The sequence below is a fragment of the Myodes glareolus genome, chromosome 5 (genome assembly GCF_982192425.1).
Source record: "Myodes glareolus chromosome 5, mMyoGla1.1, whole genome shotgun sequence".
NCBI classification, from domain to species: Eukaryota; Metazoa; Chordata; class Mammalia; order Rodentia; family Cricetidae; genus Myodes; species Myodes glareolus.
Window position 1 is genome coordinate 113,204,688 of NC_142030.1, and position 22,864 is coordinate 113,227,551.

Genomic DNA, 22,864 nt, shown 5'->3' on the forward strand with positions numbered 1-22,864 from the left:
GTTGGGTTTACATGCCCAGTCATAGTCCATCTTTGAGGGAAACCAAGGCAGGAACTGAAACAGAGACCTTGGAATATTGCTTAAGTCTTGCTGTCCATGGCCTGCTCAACCTTATGCAGCCAGGACCGCCTGCCCAGTTGTGGCCCTGCCCTCTCATGAATCATCAAGCAATGTGACAGAGATGGTTTTATCAATTGAGGTTCTCTCTTCCCAGACAACTCTAACTTGTGTCAAACTGACAAAAACAAACAAAAAACTAACCAGGACTTAGACTGTGTCCAGAAGCCATTTTTATCCCTTTTGAAAGTTTGACCTTAACTTGTGTGTTTATTTCCTGGGAGAATATCAGATTCCTTTTCCTTATGCTTTCAGATTAGTTAAACATGCAAAGTTTTTAACTCTAATCTAACAGGTTGTCTATTTCTTAATAAAGTTATTATGAAAGTAATGATTCATTGAATAAGGACTGAAAACATTAGTAGTTTTTCTTCATCACAAACCAGACTGTTTGCAGAATATAGCTTTCAAGGTGGCTCTTCCCAGTATGTGGTAATCCTTTCTAATTAAAAATAGGGAATTATGTCATTTAGTTCTACTTAATTGCAAATTGATTGTCAATATTTTTCCTCTGTAGGAAGAGGACCGAAAGCTGCTAGTTGGCTTCTTAGAAGATGTAATGACGCTGCTTTCCCTGTCTCATGCTCCTCTTGACAGCCTGAAGGCCTCTTTTGTGGAACTTGGGTAAACACAAAATAGCTTACAGGTTTTGGGGGGTTTTTTGTTGTTGGTTTTTGGGGTTTTGTTTTTTGTAAAAACATATCAAATAAAAAGATGTAAGAGTCAAAAAACTAAGACTCAATAAAAGAAGGGACGCCCTAAATGATAGCAGTGGAAAATACTCTCTAAGGGCTTAAAAGCAGGTGAAGAACCCCCATCCGCATTGAAGCAGGGCAGTGGTTTCCATAAAGGGGAGGAAAAGGGCTATCACATGCTTCAGCAACTAGAGAAGAAGGTACTATAAGGTATATGAATCTTTTTAAGGTGTATGGATGCATTAAATGAATGGTGTTTTAAACTAACCACATCACCATTGTTTTTAAGAGTTAAGATTTTACATTTTGACTTGGTTTTGGTTTTGCTTATTTGAATATTCTTAAATATTTTGTAGTTGATGTGTTGTGGGTTGTTCTTTTTTTTTTTTAAATGAGATTGAAGGTACAGACTGATACTTTCTTTGAAGCTGGTAAAAACAATATAATCAAGTGCAGAGTTTAAAAAGTTGTTTCCCAGAAATGGAAAGAAACCTCAATTGAGAGCTAGTATCATGGATTCCTTATTCAGTTTTCTGTGACCTGTTTGTCCTGCTTTAATCACAAGTTATGGTGACTGAAGTGCATATATCTCAGTCACTCTCTGTGGTACTAGAAATTAAATCTGGGCCCATACACATGCCAGACAAATGCTCTCCCACTAAACTGTAACCCCAGCCTCTTTATCTATTTCATTATTTCATTATTTATTTATTTTCTGTTTGGCCACACAGAGTTTCACTTTGTTACCCCAACAGACCGTGAGCTCCTTCTCTAGCTCAGGCTGCCTTTGAACTGGTAATCCTTCTACCTACCTCCTGAGCAGCTGAGATACCGGCCAGAGCCACTAGGAGGTGGATTTATTAGTAATAACATCTTCCCAACCGTGTGACAAAACAGGGTTATTGCTTATTCAGTTTTTAATAGACCTGGGCACCACTGTGCAGAATGTCCTGGAGTTTGCAGTCCTTTGGCTTTCACCTTCTATGTTCTGTCTATAGGGATGAGCCACCATTCCTATTTTATTTGTGATTTTAATTTTCATGCTATGAAATAGGTTAGAATTTCTGTGACAATTATAAATGCTTAGAGGAGTGTAATTTTGGATATGGTTTACATTTACATAAAGTGCCTTGTGTGAGATATTAGCTGTGATGTAATTAACTTATGTTTCATTATAAGTTTTATCTGTGTTTTATCTGCCAGTGTTTTATCATTAGTATGTATATATGTAACAAATGTATACACACATAGATAGTGATTTTCAATGCATCAGTTAAGCATATGACATTGATCGTAAGGTCGTCATTTTTTTGCAGGGCAAATCCAGCCTATCACGAACTGTTGCTGACTGTGTTGTGGTACGGTGTTGTCCATACTTCCGCACTTGTCAGGTGTACTGCTGCGAGGATGTTTGAGGTAGGCTAACGTTCAGTTCTCTTGGTGCTATTCGTGATTTCCTTTGGAAAGGGAAAGTTCTCTTTTAAGTTTTAAGTGTCATGTATATGTGTGTGAGATATATATATATATATATATATACATAAATCATATATATATGACATTGAATACTATCTAGTTGTGAACTGTGTGATGGGGCAGAACTTTAGCCTTGGCAAATTGAAGAATGTTTTCTAGCCTTATTGGTTCTTTAAATGTTATTTTCAGTTTCATTTCTCTGTTAAACATTATTTGAATTCCATCCTATTAAGTCTTTCTGAGTGTCCTTTCCTATTTACTGAGGTAAATGACTGCTCGGTATAGGGTATGACTTAAGTTGTAATACTCATTAATAGTAATAAAATATAGTTATTTGAAATTTTAGTATTCATTTCACATATCATATCTGGAATGGGACCTTTAGTCGTTAACTGCCTACAAATTGTTCTATGATGTACCTAGAGTTTATTCACTTGCTGTCTCCTATGATAACTGAAAGTTTACCCATCAGACAGCACTTTATACCATAGACATATGTACTTATTTTTAGAACTTGAAGTTGTCGATTGGTTTAGTGTGATACTGTTGATTCTTGCCATAGAGCCAGGCTGCCTGGGTTCAGTTTCCATCTCTTCCACCAACTTTGTTAATTACTTTGTTAATTGTTGCACTTGTCTGTACCTTAAGTTTCCTCATCTACAAAATGAAGATATAAAGATATAAAGTATCGTATTCGAATGAATTTTGTTAGTGTTCAGTAAGTTACTACTGTAAGGCCCTTAATAGGGCATTGAACATATGAGCTGTAATAAATGTTAGCTATCATGTCTCTGTTTTTTCTAATTTGTGCTATTATTTCACAAAATCATAAAACTATAAGGAACATAGATTTATCTAAACTAAAATTGTCCCTTTATGCCTGCGATTCTTTTTTTGAATTTAATCTTTAAGTTATTTTTCACACACTATACTTCGGTAATACTTTCCTCTTCCCCAAACCCTCCTCACCTCCTGCCTGACCAACTTAATGTTCTTTCTTTTTCAACAATAAAATTTTAAAAAGCCAACAAAACAAAAACTTAAAAATTAAAACAAGGTTTAAAAAAAATCAATAAGACAAGAAAAATAAAAAAAAAAAAAAAAAGAACCCAAAGCAAAAAAGTGTTCAAAAAACAACAGAAAGTCTGTTTTTTGTTGACCAATTACTCTTGGGTGTTAGCCTGCCCACGGTTGATAAATGTCCAGTGATATTCCGTTGGAGAAGACTTGTCTGCCCGCGCCCAGCCAGGTCTCAGTTGCAAATATCTCCTTGATAAGGGAGTAGAACTTACAATGTTTTTGAGAGAAATTAATTCAATCTTCCTGAATTAAAGAATTTCTCTACAATTGAAGATAAATTTCAATTGTAAGGATAGAATATTTCACATATTTAAAATATTTGCTTTCTATAATTTTCAATAACTATCTGAATTAGATTGATCAAGCCTAAACAAAAATTCACTTGACAAGGAAACTGAAAGTTTTGTCCTGTTTTGTTTTTAAGAACAGCTGTAATCAAGAATTATTTGTTGAGATCAATGCCAGAGTAATTTTGATATTTTTTAATCTGTACAAGTTCCTTCTTGGTTTAATAACTTTGATTATTCAGTGTGCTAAAAAGCAAGCCTTACCATGAAAGATGAGTTTCTTTGTTTGCCTCTGCCTAGGGAAGAATGGAGCCTTTCAAAGGCCTTCATTAAGACTCTCTTCATGCAGTTTTACTCTAAGGCCTGAAAACTTACTTCTTTCTCTTGACTGCTAAGTTCTAATACATACATATGCATCGTGTGAATGCAAACTCTTCAAATAAATAATAACCTGCCCCCTTTTCACATTTGGTTTTGTTTCTGTGTCGCCTGGTATGTGGCCTTTGGTTCCTGTGCTTGCTGTCAGTGCTTGTCTGAACACTGTGCCTGTGTCTACTCCATCGTCAGTGTCATTTCATTTGATTTGGAACTTCTGAGTCTAGTTTGATAATAATTTAAAATTTTTTTTCAAGTCAATTATGAATTTAAGGAGTGCCAGGTAGACAGATGGATTAGCATTGAAATATAGTTTACTCTTATTTAGGGTACAATTTTACTGTCAGTAATCCTTATTTGAAGGAAATAATCTACCAATAATTATGTTTGATTCATGAGATGTCTTTTATATTAATGTTTTATAATTTAGAATTATGCCTGCTTCCTTCAAAATGAGTAAATTAAAAATAAAACCATAAGAAATAAGGGCATTTAAAATCATTTTTTTTTCCTTTTATAAAAGTGGTAGTAGGGCTGTGGTGAGGGTATGATTCCATTACTACAGTGCTTGCCTAGCATGCCTGGGGTTCTGTGTTCTCTCCCAGGACTACATGGGCTTGGGGTTGGTGGTGCAGAAGTCAGGCAAGGGGATCAAAAGCATTCTTCAGTGCATAGTGAGTTCAAGGCCAACTGGGACTACCTGAGAGCTTACCTTAAAAGTAAAACAACAGAATAAAATGATACAAGTGAGAAATGGGTATGCTCGGAACATAATTTGAAATATTTTCTGGAATTTAGCACAAATTTAGCTTTATTTTTAGATAGCAGGACAAGGAGAAACCCAATGGGTTTATTTTGTTCCTGATATTAAACAAGAGACTGTGTCTTACCTTTTGAAGAAGAAAATGAATGACATTCTTTTATAGGGGAAGCTTAGTGACTCTCATGTTAGTGACCTAGAGTGACAGATTATAGAAGAGAACTTGACATAGCTAGTAAGTTAATCATGAAGTAATTGAACTGTACCATTAGACCATAACTCAGAGAAAGCACAGACATCAGTTAAGACAGATAGGAATGAGTCAGTTCATTGTCTGGTTCTACTTTCGACTCCAAAACCCTGGACAAAAATCATTTCTTTTCTATAAGTCTCCGTTTCTTCATCTGCTAAACTTTGATAATGTTTGTATGTGCCTTACCAGACATAAAGATCAAAGGATACATACAGTCTGTAAAATGTCTATTAATTGATAACTCTTAAATTTATCAACTAATTTTTTTAGCCTTTTTTTTTGTAATTACCTTAAGGATTCTAGAGCAGTGAGAGATTAATTTATCCTCTAAATCACCCGCTTTCAGTAGACTCAAGACAGCAGGCATCAAGTTAGGCCTTGTTCATTCAAAGTTCAGCCTTCTTACAATAACAAACAATTTTAACTCCTCGTTCTAGTTCTTCCTGCCTGAACATAGTAACATTAATATGAAAACAAAATGTCTTTGTCATTTTTCTCTAATTATGTAGGCATTTAATAAATTGTCTCAGAATGCCAAAATCAGTTCTGGAATGAATGTGTTGATAAATGATAACAGATTATTGCAGAAATAAATATCTTCACATGACATCAGCTAAGCTTCTCATACTTTGTAAGAAGAGTGTCAATGCATGCAGCATGGCAATTTGGCTATGGAAAGTCCATAAGAACTCTGATCAGAGGAGAACTACTACTAGTAAACAGATTGATTAGGATTTAGTAATAATTTATGCTTACATTCTGAAGCTGGGGACAGGGGATGGATATTCTATACAAAAACAAAATGGATACTCTACTACCCTCTTGTTTACAAAGTTGGTATTGGTTTATAACAAAAATATTTTAATGACTGTTAGAGAAACACATTGGTTCTGGTCATCATATTTACTCTAAAAATTATGTAAGCTTTTAGAAAATTAGAAAGCAAAAACACAATTAGAGGTAAACTACCAAATTTTAAATAGTTTCTTTTCATAAAAATTATAATAGCTAAACTCATCTCTTGTATGCATATCTTTACCTTGTACAATATTTCTTGCTTGCAAATTAATAGTACACTTGTCCTTTGAGTTGGATGAGAAACTCAGCATTTTCAGATGAGCAAACTAGTTTATTCTGTAATTCATCCAAGGCTATGTGTCTAATAGTGGGTGAGAGCTGGAATTTGAACCCAGAGCTGATTTCCAGGTCTAACATTCTAAGATATTATGTTGAAGTATATTTTATTGCTCAGATAATAAGACTCTGTGATAAGGTTGGGAGTTTATGTAGACTTCAATGTCCTCACTGTAGAAAGTCAGAAGCAGTTGATGGCTACAAGCCATTAAAGGCATATTTGTTCTTTGGTGATCATAATAAAATCATACCCAGTTGACTTTTAATAATTTTAGCTAGTTATATTGTTAATACAATATGTGTTTCTTTTCTAGCTATTTTTATAAGAGCTATAGTGATGCAAGCCTTTAATCCCAGCCCAAGGGAGGCAGAGGCATGTGGATCTCTATTAAGTTTGAAGCCAGCCTTCATAGTGAGTTAGCACCAGCCAGAACTACAGAGTGAGACCCTTGATTCAATAAAACCAAAAAGAAAAAGTCAGTTTTTCCTTTACATTATATTTTAACTGAAGATGGGAATTGAATGTAGTCTTTGACCTAAAGGACAAACTGCCATTCAGTTGGTGACAAGTCTCTTTTTGTGAACTGCTAGGCAATTTAAGCTTTCTTTCCTCCTAAGCCCTCTCTGCCTTGGTAAGCACTCTAGTAGCAGTATTTGCTTTGCTTCTAATTTTGGTTTTGCTTTTGTGTTTTCTCTTTTTCTCTCTTTGTTCCTTTATTCTTCCCATGGCACACTGTTTGCTTTCATGCACCACCTGTGAATACCCCCTGTGCTGACCAATCAGCTGTTGGTGAAGGGGGTGAATGAGACTCTGGTAGCTCAGAGGGTTGTTCCTGCTCTCATTACTCTCTCCAGTGACCCTGAAATGTAAGTGTTGGCCCTGCCTTCTATGTCCAGCATTCCTTTCTAAATGTGCCTGTCAAGAAATAACCATCATGCTGCTAACAATCACTGCAGAATCTCTTGAAAATAGTCATAGCAGGTCATATCCTTACTTGATTTGAAACTTTATCACATCGCTATTAGTACATTGTTGGGGCTGTTTTTTTAAGTCAGCCTCAAAATAAGCCTAATTTGGAGGCCATAAGAGAAAAAAGTATTTGCATTAATAATCAAGGAACACTTTCAAAACCAAAGCAAGCTGATGGACTATTTCTGCTAAGCCAAGAAAGGATGCTCTGCTAATTTCACTAACAGGTTGTTGCCAGGGAGTGTAGTGGCATGAACCAAAGGCTTAACATTTTAATGTCTCATGTGGATGACTAAAGCAAGAAAGACCAGGGAGTCTGCCTGCCCATCCTCAGTCACAGCTAACCCAGTTCTCATTCCAGTTTACCAAACCATTTTTTATTGCATGTTGACTGGTTTACAGCTGACTCTTCGAGGCATGAGTGAAGCATTAGTTGACAAGCGGGTTGCTCCGGCCCTTGTTACCTTGTCCGGTGATCCTGAATTGTGAGTTCACAGACTGTGACCTTGAGTTATCCTGCCTATCTTATTGAGCATTCTTCTTGGTCTGCTCTTTAAAAGTTTAACTGTCATTGCTAGACTAATGCGGGATTTCTACCTTGTGCTTATTTTGATACATATGTTAATGATGATCCTGTTGTCTCTCAGGGAAGTCTCAGTCTCCTTCCTTTTTGATTTCTAACAGCTCTGTTAGGATTGCCACAATCCCAGCGTTTGGCACTATTATGGAAACAGTTATTCAGAGAGAGGTAGGAAATGGACATTTGCTTATTACCTCTGTGCTGGTGATGATGAGATATTTCTGAAGTTGGATCTAGAGAACATTGTAAATTAATGGTGTTTCTTAATTATTGATCAGAGGAAGATAATATTTAAAAGCACCATAACCTAAACTAATGTTTATTCTAAGAAACTGTTTCATTTCTGTATTAGTTTTTTCAATTAAAAAATTAACTATAGCCTAGCTGGATATAAGCCAATCTGTATACAATCTTTTTCTGTTTTGTTTTGTTTTTTAATGCAGTCTTACTGAATACTCTTGGCTGGTCTGGTACTACTTACATAGACCAAGCAGTCCTTGCACTCACAGAGATCTGCCTGCTTCTGCCGCCCAAGTGCTGGAATTATAGGTGTACATCACCATGCCCAGCATACGTTTTTGATTGCTAGTTTGAAGATGTATTTTGTCACAAAACATTGCAAAACAAAGCTGTCTCACTTTTACAAATGAAGTAGAGAGGGCAGCTGTAGCCTGACAACGTCCATTGATGTTACATTGTAAAATCCTCTAATAGGTTCTGTAGCTCTTGTAGCTTGTACCGCCATAAACCCTACCTTGCCTGCTTGAGGTTTTAACAAGCTTTTCCTCTTTAAAGATGATTTTGATTCTAAAACTGGTTTTATTCCAAGGTTTTTATGTTTTATGCCTAACTGGAACATTAAATATAGCACCCTTCTGGAGATACTAAAAAGATGTCTCAGTAGTAAGAGTACTCGCTGTTCCAGCAAAGGGCCTGGGTTTGGTTCCAGCACCCACATAGAGACTCACAACCATCCATGACTCCAGTTTCGAGAAATAAGATGTCCTCTTCTGATCTCTCCAGGCACCAGGTGCACTCATGGTGCACATACATATATACATACATGGAAACAGTCATACCCATAAAATAAAACACCTTAAAAAAAATGTATCAAGATGATGTTAGGCTGTCGGTGGTGGCACATGTCTTTAATCCCAGCACAGACAGAAGCAGGTGGATCTCTTTGAGTTCAAGGCCATCCTGATCTACAAGTTCCAGGACATCTAGGACTATTACACAGAGAAACCCTGTCTTGAAAAACTTAAAAAAAAAAAGATGAGCATCTGAATTTTTTCTTTTTGTCATACTAGACATATGGAAAAAATCTTGTGGATTAGAAAATAAATCATGTATGCTCACCAAAATAAGAAATTCAATGGAATTTCATTTCTAAAGATTCTTATAATAAATAGTTAATTTTAGTTATAGAAAGAATATTTTTCCCCTTTTATGTATTTCACTGACAAAGCAACAGAAAAAAGAACACATCTTTCTGCAACGCTTGCAGTCTTGGCAGAATTTCAACATGGCCTTAAGTCCTAAAATAAGATGTGTAGGAAATGTGACTAAAGTGTCAGTCAGTGGTGACTCAGTGCTGCTAAGGAGGAGGGCGATTGGTGCTCACGCTGTGATGTGAGAATCGGAACTCAGATACAAAGTCAGAATCATACCAGCCTTTCCTTACATAGTTGGTTTGGTTTTTTTTTCATTTGTTTTTAATTTTGTTAATCTAAATTAAGAATTACTGCACAAACAGTAAGTGAGATCTTTTCTGAGTAAGATTTCACTATCATAGCTTTGCTGCATAAATCCACTGTGAAAGGTGATTTTTACTCTATTTATTGTTCACCCTAACAGCACTACTCTGTTTTTAATAATCTATATCTGATTTTAAGTTGCTAGAAAGAGTGAAGATGCAGTTGGCTTCTTTTCTGGAAGATCCTCAGTACCAAGACCAGCATTCTTTGCATACAGAGATTATCAGAACATTTGGCAGAGTTGGGCCTAATGCAGAACCCCGGTTCCGAGATGAGTGTAAGTCCCCTTTATACCTGTTCCTGCATTGTGCCATCACAACGGGCTTGTCTGGGCACCAAAACCTTGCTGGCTCTTCATTTCTCACTTCCTAAAAACTTCCCTTCAGTTGATCCCTGTTGTGTTCCCAACACCAACTACAAATAAAACAGGAAGGGTAGCTCCCCACCTATAGTTACTTGAGAGACTTTCTTTCTTTCTTGAACCAGGGTTTCTCTGTAATAGCCCTGGCAGTCCTGAAACTCACTTTGTAGACCAGCCTGGCCTTGAACTCACAGAAATTGACCCGCCTCTGCCTCCCAAGTGCTGGGATTAAAGGCTTCCTGGTTTAAGAGACTGTCTTAATCAAAGCTTTAGGACTGTGTTTGTGCTCACAGTCACCTTCTTTCAGGAAGTTCACAGTCCTCCCGGCGTGGCGTGCCGGCCCTCGTGCACAGCTGTTTCAACGTCAGTGTTTGGATCTGCACAGTGCTCTGCTCGCTCCTTTTCTCCAGTTCAGACATTCTCCTTGCTCTGGTCCTCAGCGTGTGTTACACTTTTGGGATGGCATCGTCATTATCCCAAAGCACATTTGTGATCATTGTGATACTTTATTGTGCTTTTAGTGTCAGCAATTTTGCATGCTTCCTAGAAGGTCATAGGGTTAGCCACTTAAGTCAGTTTGGTCTCTACTAAAAACTGTATTCTCTAATAAGATTTTTTAAAACCAGTTTTACAATCAGAATTTCAGCAAAAAAAAAAAAAGTGAGGCATTATTTGAAGTGCAGTGTCTGAAAGGCTTGTTGAGGGCAGTAGCACTTCCCAACACTGTCAGGATAGTCTCTTTTCATCCGGTGAGTATACCCAGCCAACAGAAATTATAGATAGTCCTAATGTTACAACACCACATTTACATGTGCTTTTAGTCAGAGCTCTGAATGTATGGCCTGACATCACTGACACGGTAGTTTCTTTAAGGGAGAGAAAAACTTAAGGAATGTGGTGAGTAAGATGGGTCTTTGGCCTATGCCATCTTGTTGTGTTCAGCCCCAAACAGAGCATTATGTAGCCTGTTTGAATACACTCCCGGGGAGACTGTCTGGATTGCCGTGAGCTTAAAGTAGAGCCAGCTGTTTTCGTGGGTCCATGGAGACTTTGTCCTTAGTTATTCTAGACCAAGGGTTATTTCTCAGAGCAAACATTATCTGTATTTCAATGTCTCTTTAGAGTTTTTAAGAACTTTAAGAAGTAGGCCTCCTATGTGAGTGTTATTCACACAATCAGTGCCTACCTATTAAGTGTGTAAGAACTGTGTGATAGGAAAGAGCAGAATTTGGTTTGCTCCCAGTCGTCCCGAAAGGGGTGCTCAGGAAGGCTTTAGTTGACTCTAGATCCAGTTAATTATTGTCTCTGATGTCTGATTGTCTCCTGAAAATATTTTTAGGGGAAAAAAATTTTTATCTTCCCACTTTGAAGTACTTTCTTGTTCAAGAGGCTTCACCTTGAAAAATTTAATGTCAGATCTATAAATAGGACTTACGACGAAATTAAGCCCATATCAGAAAGAATGCAATATTCTTAACTATCCATCTTTATAAGTAGTTAGTTCTCTTTGGGTGTTTAGAAAAAAAGTAGAGAAATAATTATTTATCACTCTGTTCCTTAACTAATATTAGTTCTTTCAATAGCCCTTATTATTTCCCAATTTCTCATTAGATCTTTTAGTCTTGTATCTGTTTTCAACCTTGTTTGTGGGGGGGAGGCTAAACGTATATCTGCATTGCATGGGAGCCTGGTACCCGAGGAAGCCAGAAAGGGACACTAGACCCCAGAAACTGAAGTTACCAGTGATTGTGAGCCCCCATGTGGACTCTGGGAACCAAGTCCCCGTCCTCTGCAAGATAAGCAGCAAGTGCTTTTGACTACAGAACCATCACTACAGTCCCTTACTTCTATCTTAAACATTGATTGTTTTTCTAGAACACTCTTTAGTTCTTTATATCTAGCTACTTTCAGAGTGTTTGCCTGCATGTGTGTGTACAAGTGTACAGTGCACACGAAGGCTAGACATCTTGTTAGATCTCCTGAATGGAAGTGGAATTGCGATTGATTGTGGGCCACCAAGTGGGGGTTGGGAATGAAACCTGAGTCCTCTGCAAGAGCAACAAATGTTCTTAACTCTCTTCAGTCTGTAGAGCCCTTCTTAATGATACTGTTATTCTTTTGATTTGAGTTTTTTGTTTTGTTTTTGTTATTTGTTGCCTTGTTTTTATTTTTCTCTTTTTAAGTGGGGCTTCCTATAGCCTACTTTAAATCTCCCTCCCTTCACCTATATAGTTCTGGGATTATACGTGTGAGCTGACTTACCAAGTCTATGTTACTTATTTTAATAAAGACCCCTCAAAATGGACATTGTTGGTTGTTTTGTTGGGGGTTTTGTCATTATTTAGTGAGAAGCATGAAAACTGTGCTCACAGTCTTTGTGTGTGTGTAGGAAACAGTTCTTCCAGAAGACATGCTTTTACATCAGACTCAGTGTAAACAAAGAAGAGGTCACTACAGTTGCTAGAGGGGTGTATTCTCTAACCAGATAACAATCACTGGTTCTGAAGCCATTCCTGCAGAAAGCTGGTTTTCTGGGGAGTCTCTGCCTAGTAAGAGTAAATCATGAGCATCCAGGATGATTGCTGTTACCACTTGTTTACTGTTTCCTAGGCCATGGCTTCTACCTTACAGAAGTTGTCTTTGAAGTTTCACTCTGTTCTGTCGCTTCAGTGACTGGAAATTCAGAGTGCTTTTTAACAGTGGGTTAAACTTTGAGAAAGTGAAGATACTTGTGATATTGTGAGGAAATAAAATAGTTTATTGCTGAAAAGGGAAAAGGCATGTACCTTGTATGTAATAGCAGTGATAATTAAGGAAATATGCCTAGGACCACATCACAGTGCATGTAAGCTGTGTCTTGGTTCATTTGTTTATTGTTTTTCCATGGGGAGATTGGGAGGTGAGATGAGATCATTTGTAAATAGTCCTTGGAACTAGACAGTGGTGGTAGTGTTATATTCTGTCTCAAATCATAAATCACTTATTTGAAAAAGCATACAGTCTTGCCTAATAAGAAAGAGCAAGCAGAGGATGGCGGTAAATGTTTGAAAGCATCCAGTATTAAAATGAAATCTTATAAATATAATAATAATTGTGCATTGTAAAGTATGAGGTTTGTGTACACATGATTGGAATAAAATGTAACAACTTCTTTTTTCCTTTTCCAGTTGTTATACCACATCTACATAAATTAGCCTTGGTGAACAACTTACAAATTGTAGATTCGAAAAGACTGGACATCGCAATCCACCTTTTTGAAGCCTACAGTGCCCTGTCCTGTTGCTGTATCCTTGCTGTGTTGAACTGTAGCTGACTGTGTGTAACCCACCGTATAGTAAACCCAGGCATAACAACAGAGTGGACTTTTTGAAAGTTTGGGTTCAACTTGCCGTCCCTGTTTTACTCTAGCCATCTCATAGTCTTTAAAGGTCGTTTTTAATCCTCTGTGTTGTATACTTTTAAAGCCTTGATACTTCACTGTAGAGTGAGCAAGAATGCCGGACAGAATGAAGTTAGGCTTTCATGTTCTGGTATACAGTGGAATACTATGAAATGTCACTCTCTGGAGGAGTCCACGGCCAACACTGTCGTCATCTCTAGGAACAGCTGGGAGAGAAACATCCTCAAGGCCCATATCAGCCCACTAGATTCTGAATGATTAAAGTAAGACTTGAAGACTGCAGTGAGAACTTCTGATTTCCATAGTTACAAGCAAAACTGAACTGGACCGTAAGCTTTGACTGTCCTGTTGAATGTTCTCTCTATGCTATGTTTAGTAAAGTGAAACTAGGAAGAGAAGCCTCTTGGCTCTCAGTAAAAGACAGCAGAGTTCAAGAAAGGGAACTAAGAGATTGGGAAGGTCGAAAGACTGGATTCTCAACAGAACCATGGAAATGCATGTTAGACAAATAATGGGAGAATTATCATCTTGGCCCACAAAAAAAAAGTAATTAAGCCTCCTAGTGATTCATAGGGGAAACCAGGTGACAGGAAATGTTTCAGAGTACTATGGTTCTGTGTTGTACGACAGATCACGGTCCTCAGCAGAGAGGGTAACTGTGCTCCAGAGTGCCACAGAGGCTCTTAGTCCTGGGACTTCTCTTTTTAAATTGGAAAGTAACCATGGAGGTTGCTTCTGTTCAGAATAAATTAAGTTGGAAAAGCTGTCTGTTGGGGAGCTGTAAGGCGCTCTGGAAATTAAAACTTAGAAAGTTGGGTGCACTGATGAGTTCACTTTATTTTGAAGATTTATTACAAATGATCTATTTATGTGGATGGTGTAAGCCATGCTTTTTATAACATAGGCTAGATAGTCAGCGGGGATCTAATAATTTAGTTTGATAACTTAAGTGTCCATTTCCTGTGTAAACTTTGTTCCACTAAAAGCAGAAGTCACTGACCCTCCTGATCCATCTTGTTGGATTTTTAACTTCGAGACGATAGAGGAAGCAAATGAGGAACTGCTGTTGTGAGTTTGCTAGGAGAACTCTTCTTATGAAGAAGTGACAGGACCCTGGCGGGAGAGCTGTGATGGCCTGAGAATTAGAGACTCAGCTCTGAAAGTATTTGTTAGAAGTTAAGCAAAACTCATGTGTAATCTAGATTAGCTAATGGAGTTTATAAATGAATATGCCTGAAGGAAAAGGGAAAAGTCTAAGCACAACTTTAGCTCCATAAATTTTGAACATAGACATTTACACAATTATCAAGTGTGTCAGTATGCACAAACCATTGCTGGAGTAATGAAGTCAAAAGGCCTTTGCCAGGACAAGAAGGGGAAGAGTCATCTTAGAGTAATACCTGATCAAGTACTCTGTTCTCTATGACTTGAACCTTACTTGAATCAAGAGTGTGGTCACTAATGAGGTCCCATTGCCCAGAACTGACATAGGAAAGTTACATGGGCCTAACAACCAATCAGAATGTTGTGACAAGCTTGAAGGACATTAAAAGCTATTGAGGCTAGAGAGTAGATGCTTAGAGGTGAGGAGAAAATTTGACAAGGTGTGTGGCAGGAAGAGATGGATGAATGCATATGGGTGTACCTGGGGGCCAGAGGTTAATGTTGGGTGACAGTAACATTGAGGAATCTTAAAGGGAGTTATGTAGAAAGAAGGTCACAGAGTGTATTTAAAATGGACAGCGACAGGCTTAGTTTAGAAGGAAACTTTATTATAAATCTATGTAAAAAGCAGGAGTATCTTGAGAAACTCTGAATGTCGTCTCTTGGCAGTCAGGTACTTGACCATTTACCAAGGTAGAAGTGGTTTTAGAGTCAGATAGGACTGAATGGTATGTGAATGTTCAGTCCTTGAGAGGTTGTTTCATTTTTATGAGGAAAAGGCTGGCCCCATTGTGAGTAGAGAAATAACTTCCCTATTTTCTGTAAGTCTAACCGTCCTGAGCCTCCATGTCCATGTTTCCTTATATCTCTCTGCTATCCAAAGGTCACCCACAGTTACATCTCGGAGGTACTTTCCCAGTATCTAGAATATAAGACTGGATCATAATTAGACTGCAGCCCAATGTATCGTGTATATTTTTAAACTGTGTGTGTGTGTGTGTGTGTGTGTGTGTGTGTGCACGTGCATGCATGTGCATGACAGCACATACCATGTGGGGGTCCGAGGACAAGTGTCCGGAGTTGTTCTCTCCCACCTTCACGCCGCTGTCAGAGACGGAACTTGGATCACTTCCAGTTTGTGAACGGGTGCTTTTACTCACTGAGCCATCTCGCAGGCCCCATGCGCATTAATACCTATTAAATTTATAACTTATGCATTATAGGAGCTTTGTTTATGAGCATTGTAACCATTTTCAAGGAAATGGTAATATAATTCCTTTTTTTCCTAATGAAGTTCATGGTAATTTTTTTTAATTAAGCCAGTTTAATAAAGGAACTCATTTATTTCATTTTCACTGGGACATGATGCAATATTAAACCAGAACTAGAATAAGAATATTCCAGAATTAATGTGAATTTATAAGATGAATTTATTTTCTTGCGAAATGCACCGGGTTTTCGATTCTTTTGAATGTGGAGATAATCAACTAAAATTCAAAGATGACCAGGACCTAAAGTAAACTGAATGTGCTGTGTGATTCATTCTGGACCAACAGAAAGCCATTTTAGCTGGGCAGTGGTGGCGCACACCTTTTATCCCAGTGGAGGCAGAGGCAAGCAGATCTCTGTGAGTTCAGGGCCATCCTGATCTGCAAAGTGAGTTCCAGGACTGCCAGGACTACACAAGAAACGCTGTCTTGAAAATCCCACGTGACTGGAAAGACAACTTAGTTTAGTGCACAGACTACTCTGCAGACAGTCCGTGTTCAAGTCCTAGCACCCAGGTGATGGCTCAAGTTCCAGGGGTCTAATGTCCCTTTCTGCCTTCCTCAGACACCAGGCACACAAGTAGTCCACACTCACACATGCAGGCAAAAATCCACACACAAAATGAAATTATTTTAATTAAAAAAGAAAGGAAGCAGGAAAAATGTGTATGCCTTAGACAAGTTACTTAACCTAACGTATCCAAGGGTGTTGTCCCTGGCTGTGCTGCCGTTTGCATGGGGTCTGCTGGTCACAGGTGAGTGTCATTCTCAGGCAGAGCATATCCATAGCAGACAGTGGGTCTCTAAAGAGGCTCCTCAGCATTTCCGATCATTTGCATGAGGTCTACAGTCACAGGTGAGTGTCATCCTCAGGCAGAGCACATCCATAGCGCACAGTGGGTCTCTGACATATCCAAATGTGCTGTCCCTGGCTCTGCTGCCATTTGCATGAGGTCTGCTGTTAACAGGTAGCGTCATCCTCAGGCAGAGCGTATCCATAGTGCACAGTGGGTCTCTAAAGAGGCTCCTCAGCATTTCTGATAATGAACATACATCCTTTTCTAAATGTTTGCATTTAGAAAATCTATTACAACCATTAAAAATAATAATGTTATGAGCAACTTGCCTTTATCAGTTTTTTGCATAACTTTCAGCTTAGCTGTCACGAAAATATTTTTATGTGTGCAAGTGCGTGTGTGATGTGAAGGCCAGAGGTCAACCTCAGGCATTGTTCCTCAGGAATTCTCCACCTTAATTTTGAAGACGGTATGTCTCCCAGGTTTTCTGCTGTCTCCACCTCACTGGTGCTAGGATTGTAGGCACACCATTGTAGGATTGCAGGCACACCAATGTGGGATTGTAGGCACACCAATGTGGGATTGTAGACACACCATTGTAGGCACACCATTGTAGGATTGTAGACACACCATTGTAGGATTGTAGACACACCATTGTAGGGTTGTAGGTACAGCATTGTGGGATTGTAGGCACACCAATGTGGGATTGTAGGCACACCATTGTAGGATTGTAGGCACAGCATTGTGGGGTTGTAGGCACACCAATGTGGGATTGTAGTCACACCATTTGTAGGATTGTAGGCACACCAATGTGGGATTGCAGGCATACCTTTGCACCAAGTTCTGAGGTGCAAGTTAGGTTCTCATGCTTGTGTAGCAAGCACTTACCAGCTGAACCTTTTCCTTGCCCACATGATTGAATGTTCTATGCATTATTTTATCTGTATGCTATTTAATAAAGTTATGGAATGTTAGAGATAGCACCAACTTAGATATGTAAGAATATACCTAGGTGGGTGGGTCTTGGCATCAACCTTTCCACGAAGACGCCATTTATAAAAGAAGCCTGACTGGAGTGTCTGCTATACCTAGGCACTGTCTAAGAGGCTTCTTTCTATGTGATCTCTTCTCTGATGGATGCTGCTTGGTTTTTTTTTTTTTTTTCCTTTTCCTTGACTTTCTTTCCTCAGTCATTTCAGAGGATTTAATGGTAAATCACTTTTTACCCGGCCTCAGATGTTTACGGACTGACATGGAACATCTATCTCCAGAACATGAGGTAAGTGCCTGTGCCTAGCAGCACCAGGTTCACGGGATTCACCTTTTCCTGTACTCACTCTCTTCTCTCTGTGTGAGGCTTATTATGACAACCATGCGTAACACTGCTTAGTCTAGCTTGGCATTATTTTATGAATACATTTACTAATTGTAATGCTGCAGCAAATTCTTTAACATTTTGAGCCTCTATAATTCTCTAAAGTAAGGATAACACAAAAGAATTTAATATGGAGATATCTATGGGATATTTTATCTGTTACATGTAACGATCTTTGACCACTAACTTTCTTCAATTGAGTTCTTTCCCTACCTATCACTTATTTCTAACTCTGTGTCTTCCAGCTCTTTGTACCTGCTCCTGACTTCCACACTGACAGCATGTAGACTTTTTTGCATGCCAGAGCCTTGGCTCAGTCTCTTCCCAGGGTCCCTAACACTCTGTCCTCTTCAGGTTTTTAGAATGGCTTGGACTGTGATTTGTAGCATAGTATTTGACGATGTTAACTGTATCTCACTAGAGTGACTTTTCTTATCAGGTTATTTTAAGTTCCATGATAAAAGAATGTGAACAAAAAGTAGAAAACAAGACTGTCCAAGAGCCTCAAGGGTAAGACATTTATTCTTTCTTAAGACTTCTGGTTAACCTGAATTTCTCTGTCTAAATTTGATATCTGAGGGTATGTTTTATTTTGTGTTGTTGTGTAATCACTTATTTGGAAGAGAAGAAAATTATTCACCAGGCATCCTTTAATCCTAGCACTTGAGAGGCAAAGGCAGGAAGATCTCTGCGTGTTCAATGCCAGGCTAGTCTACATAGTGATGTCAAGGACAGCCAGGGCTACATAGTGAGACCCAATCTCGGAAGGAAGGAAGGAAGGAAGGAAGGAAGGAAGGAAGGAAGGAAGGAAGGAAGGAAGGAAGGAAACTATTCAAGTCAGCTCTTTCTGAGGTGTTGAACCAATCATGAGAAAAACTTAGGGACTTTAAGATTCAAATCTCTACCCTGTCTTTGTACCTTCCCTCTCAATATTATATGCTCCTAGAGATGGGGCGTGTGTGTGTGTGTCTGTGTGTGGGTGTGTGTGGGTGGTTAGTGGGGCACAGGATCAGAGGCGCACACAGGGGACGCTCTGAGGAAGACTTGCAGGAGTCATTACTCTCTCTACCATGTGGTCCTGAACTTGATGACGGGTGCTTCACTCCCCGAGTCATCGCTCCAACCCCCAGCCTAGGAATCTTTAAAGGCCTCCAGAGACGTTTCTGTTGTGCTACTGGAGGACTTATAATTTGTTACAGGAGTTTTCACATGTGGGGATGTTCTAGCCAAACTAATAGAATTCAAAGATTCAATAAATTATGGATTCAATTCAAGTTAGAATGTTGAACATTCAAAAATGGGAAAAATTTATATATGGGTTCATGTACTGTATTTTCAGTGAAGAATTAAGGTTTTGAGCATCTAATCATAAGTAAAGCTCAAGCATAATTTCCTTTGAGGCTGACTGCTGAAATACGCATCTCATTCCATCAATCATGAATTCTCGCACATACAAATAGGCGCATACACCTAAAGCCATACACATAAGTCTTTTGCCTCTGTAATGTATTAGGAACTTTTCTTAACCTCCTATGATTAAAAGAGAGCTTACCCACCCACTCCACTGTTTTAGCATGGCTCTGCCTCCTGCATGCTGGGTTGCCAGTGTATACCACCATGTCCATCTGAAAAATAAATTAATTCTAAAATGAGGCAAGTTGAGCACTTGCACCTTGCCACACATTGACCTTTATTTGTTCATACACATTCCTTTATTTAATCCTCAGTAGGATTTTACAGTAGAAATTGCAAGCTGTGTGTTATAGACAAGGAGACGGAACCTATAAGATCTAAAGCATCTTCATCAAAACCACAAGGCAGTAAGCTGGTTTCCTGTCTGTTGCAGGACGCTTGTTGGGGCACTAAAAAAAAATGTGCTTAATCAGGGTTCTCTTCCTGTTAAGCAGTGTGATAATAAGCCATCTTTCATAGTCATTCAGATTGTGTTTACTTCCTGCACACTAGGCTGCTGTAAAGGAAAGAAGAAATTAATTTGAAGACATTTCGTTGAAGTTAATGCAGCTAGTTGTTCAGAACACAGACACACAGTCCGGAAAGGGAATAGAATTGTTATCACAGTGCAAACCTCACTGGGATTTAATTTGCTCATTTTGGGAATAGGTAATACCCGTGTTCCAGACTGGCTGTAAGAACTGAATGAAGTGGCTGAGCAGTGGTGGCACACACCTTTAATCCCAGTACTTGGGAGGCAGAGCAAATGGACCTCTGTGAGTTCAAGGCCAGTCAACAAAGCAAGTTACAGGGCAGCCAGGGCTACACAGTGAAACCCTGACTTGAAAAACAAAAAACAAAAACAAAAAAAAGATTGAATGAAGCAATAGAGTTAAAAGAAAAAATTGATAAGTCTAGGAGGAGGATAGCTCCTTGCAGCATGATGGCCTGAGTTCAATCCCCAGCACCCTGTTTTTGTGTTTTGTTTGTGTTTTTTAAGGACATGGTAGTACATTCTTATAATTCAAGCTCCAAGGCAGTAGAGATAGGAGAATCCCTTGGGTTTTGTGTCTGCCAGACTAGCCAAATCAGTAAGACCCAGGCCAGTGAGAGATCTTTCTCAAAAGAAGACCAAGCATGCAAGTAAAAGAACAGCATTAACTACTAAGACTTTGAGAATGCTGTCATGTCCCTTTCACTGTGCATCTGTGTAACCCCAGGAGCCCTCCAAAGCAGGCTCCTGGTATAGACAGACAACTTCCCCAGACTTCACAGCAGGAGAGTGGAGCCTAGATTCTGTTCTCAACCATAGATGATCGTAACTGTTGCTGCTGCTTGTCATGTCAAATATCAAATCTCAGATGACACAGGAAATCCCTCTGTACAAATCTTCATTTCCTTTGTAATGTAATGATCTGTTACTAACAGATGAAAACCTGGAGAGCCCCCAAGGTGGCTCAGCAGCTTAAGGCTCCTGCCTCTTAAGTCTGATGACCCCGGTGGTGGAAGGAGAAAACCACAGCTCTCCTGACCTTCACACATGTGCTGTGACCAAAAGTTTTAGTTGCTTTGCATTCATCTTAAATTTTCTTTTCTAGATCAATGTCAATTGCCTCAAGTTTAGTGAGTGAAGACACAAAGACCAAGTTTTTGAACAAAATGGGTCAGCTGACAACCTCAGGTGCCATGCTGGCCAATGTGTTTCAGAGGAAGAAGTAGAAACAGGAAGGGAGCCCCAGCGAACACTAAAGTGAACCTCAAGCAGACTGGCTCCTTGTACTTGAAGCGCTTACCTGTTTATTTCCTGAGCTTATGTTCTTGTGTTATAATTTTATCCTAACCTCCAAAGATATTTGCACTGCTTTTGATTATTACTGTGTATCTGTTGGTTTGGGAATTATAACTGTGGTAACAGAAACTTGATTTAAGAATCTGTACCAAGTCCCTATTCTATGTTCTTATTTTTGAGAATAACTTTTATATATAATATATATATGTATAATGAAGAGGGGTTTTTGGTTTTGTTTTGTTTTGTTTTTATTTTTGGATGGGATACTCGCAAATATCTGTATTATACTCTAAGCTATTACGGTGGTACTTAAAATAATGTAAATTTGAAGTCATTGTTATAAAATAATAAAAGTGGAGATTACTTAAGTATTTAAATTATGAAAGAATAATGCAGACTTTTTATTATTTCTTAACTGACTAGAAAGAGCCACCAGCATTACTCTGTGCCTTTTGGACTTGAGTTTGTGTATTCTGTAGGAATTACATACATTCCTTTCACACAGTATCTGAGGCTGCTGTGGTGAATTTGAATGACAGCTCCTACAATAAGTAGACAATGATGAGACTTAAAACATTTCACATCTCTCTTGAAAATCCTGAAGTGCTGTTTAGTCTCCCAGCATTTAGAGCATACAATTGAATTACCCGAGGAAAAACAGCACTTGAGCATGGAGAGGGGTAGCCAGGGAGAATTTCACAGCGTTTGTACCAGACTGAAGTGCTCAAAAAGAAATGTACTGAGAAGAGCTAATAATTGTTTGTCCCCAAGTTGAAATACACAAGAAAATATAATTTAAGTCTGAACTGTAATACCTACTTCCTGTAACACATTTAAGATGCTTAAACTTTGCAGTTTACCTTTCGTCCTGTCTGAGAAGTACTGAAACCTTTAGGACCTTTGGGGATTGCTCTTTCCCTTCTAAACTGAAAGTGACATTGGGTAAGTTAGTGCTGCTTAGTCACCACTGGTCCCTTAAACTCAGGGGCTGCTCCCATTCGTGTGTTGATGGGCAGCTCACTGGAACTGGATGGTTGTCTACACAGTGACTCAGAGCATAGGGAAGGGATGACTGATTTTAGGGGGTAATGTCAGGCCTTTTTAAAGAATGAATTATTTTGATTAAAAAACTCATTTAAACACAGTTCATGCATATAGATGATTCTCATTTGTTGTATAAATTGGCTTTAATACGCCTGGACTACATTCACTTCCTGGGAAAGCTAGCTTTTCCACACAGTCAAAGCTTATAAAATAATTTGCCACAGGCAAAGCCATTTATTTCTTTTACCTATAGTGAAATTATTGAGTAGTCTTTCTGAACTGTTGGATTCTAGGCATTCCTGAGAAATTGAAAGTGGCTACCTTTCATGTCAAAATGTTGATCTGTTATAAATAAAATGTTTTGCATACTTGTTTTGGTTGCATATTTTGTTTTCATTTTGAAACACTATCCATATAAAATAAAAAATTATTTTTTCATGAAAATAATCTGATATTTTAGAAATCTAATCTCTATAAATTCCCTATTCTAGTTTGCTTTTACTAATAAGGATTGTAGTGATATAAAACTAATACATTTCAGACATAATTCTAAAGAAAATGTTTATACAGCTTTGAGCTATAGTGGAATATATGTCTGTGTGTTAACAGATGAGTAGATACAGAAACCCCAGTAATTGGAGATCGTTCCAAGAATCAGCGCAGATATATGTGACATGGTGTTTATAGCCTAACATTATTCTTCCATGTTCTGTAAGTCATTTTTAGATTGCTT

At 38.4% G+C, this 22,864-nt stretch overlaps 1 protein-coding gene across 7 annotated transcripts in view; it reads left to right on the forward strand.

The window, feature by feature from the left end:
• Nucleotides 1–22,504, forward strand: part of Relch (RAB11 binding and LisH domain, coiled-coil and HEAT repeat containing) — a 94,346-nt gene extending 71,842 nt beyond the window's left edge. For 4 of the 7 annotated variants that reach the window (XM_048443853.3, XM_085688420.2, XM_085688421.2 and 1 more), the window contains 9 exons: nucleotides 635–741; nucleotides 2,129–2,228; nucleotides 6,959–7,041; nucleotides 7,829–7,892; nucleotides 9,620–9,758; nucleotides 13,010–13,126; nucleotides 17,662–17,750; nucleotides 18,286–18,356; nucleotides 20,897–22,504. In XM_048443853.3, coding sequence (XP_048299810.3) covers nucleotides 635–741; nucleotides 2,129–2,228; nucleotides 6,959–7,041; nucleotides 7,829–7,892; nucleotides 9,620–9,758; nucleotides 13,010–13,126; nucleotides 17,662–17,750; nucleotides 18,286–18,356; nucleotides 20,897–21,017 — 891 coding nt within the window. In that variant the 3' untranslated portion in view covers nucleotides 21,018–22,504. Of the gene's footprint in view, nucleotides 1–634; nucleotides 742–2,128; nucleotides 2,229–6,958; nucleotides 7,042–7,546; nucleotides 7,630–7,828; nucleotides 7,893–9,619; nucleotides 9,759–13,009; nucleotides 13,127–17,661; nucleotides 17,751–18,285; nucleotides 18,357–20,896 lie in introns of those variants that run through there. The other 3 variants (XM_048443854.3, XR_007234006.3, XM_085688422.2) reach the window with 3 other exon arrangements.
• The last annotated feature ends 360 nt before the right edge of the window (nucleotides 22,505–22,864 follow it).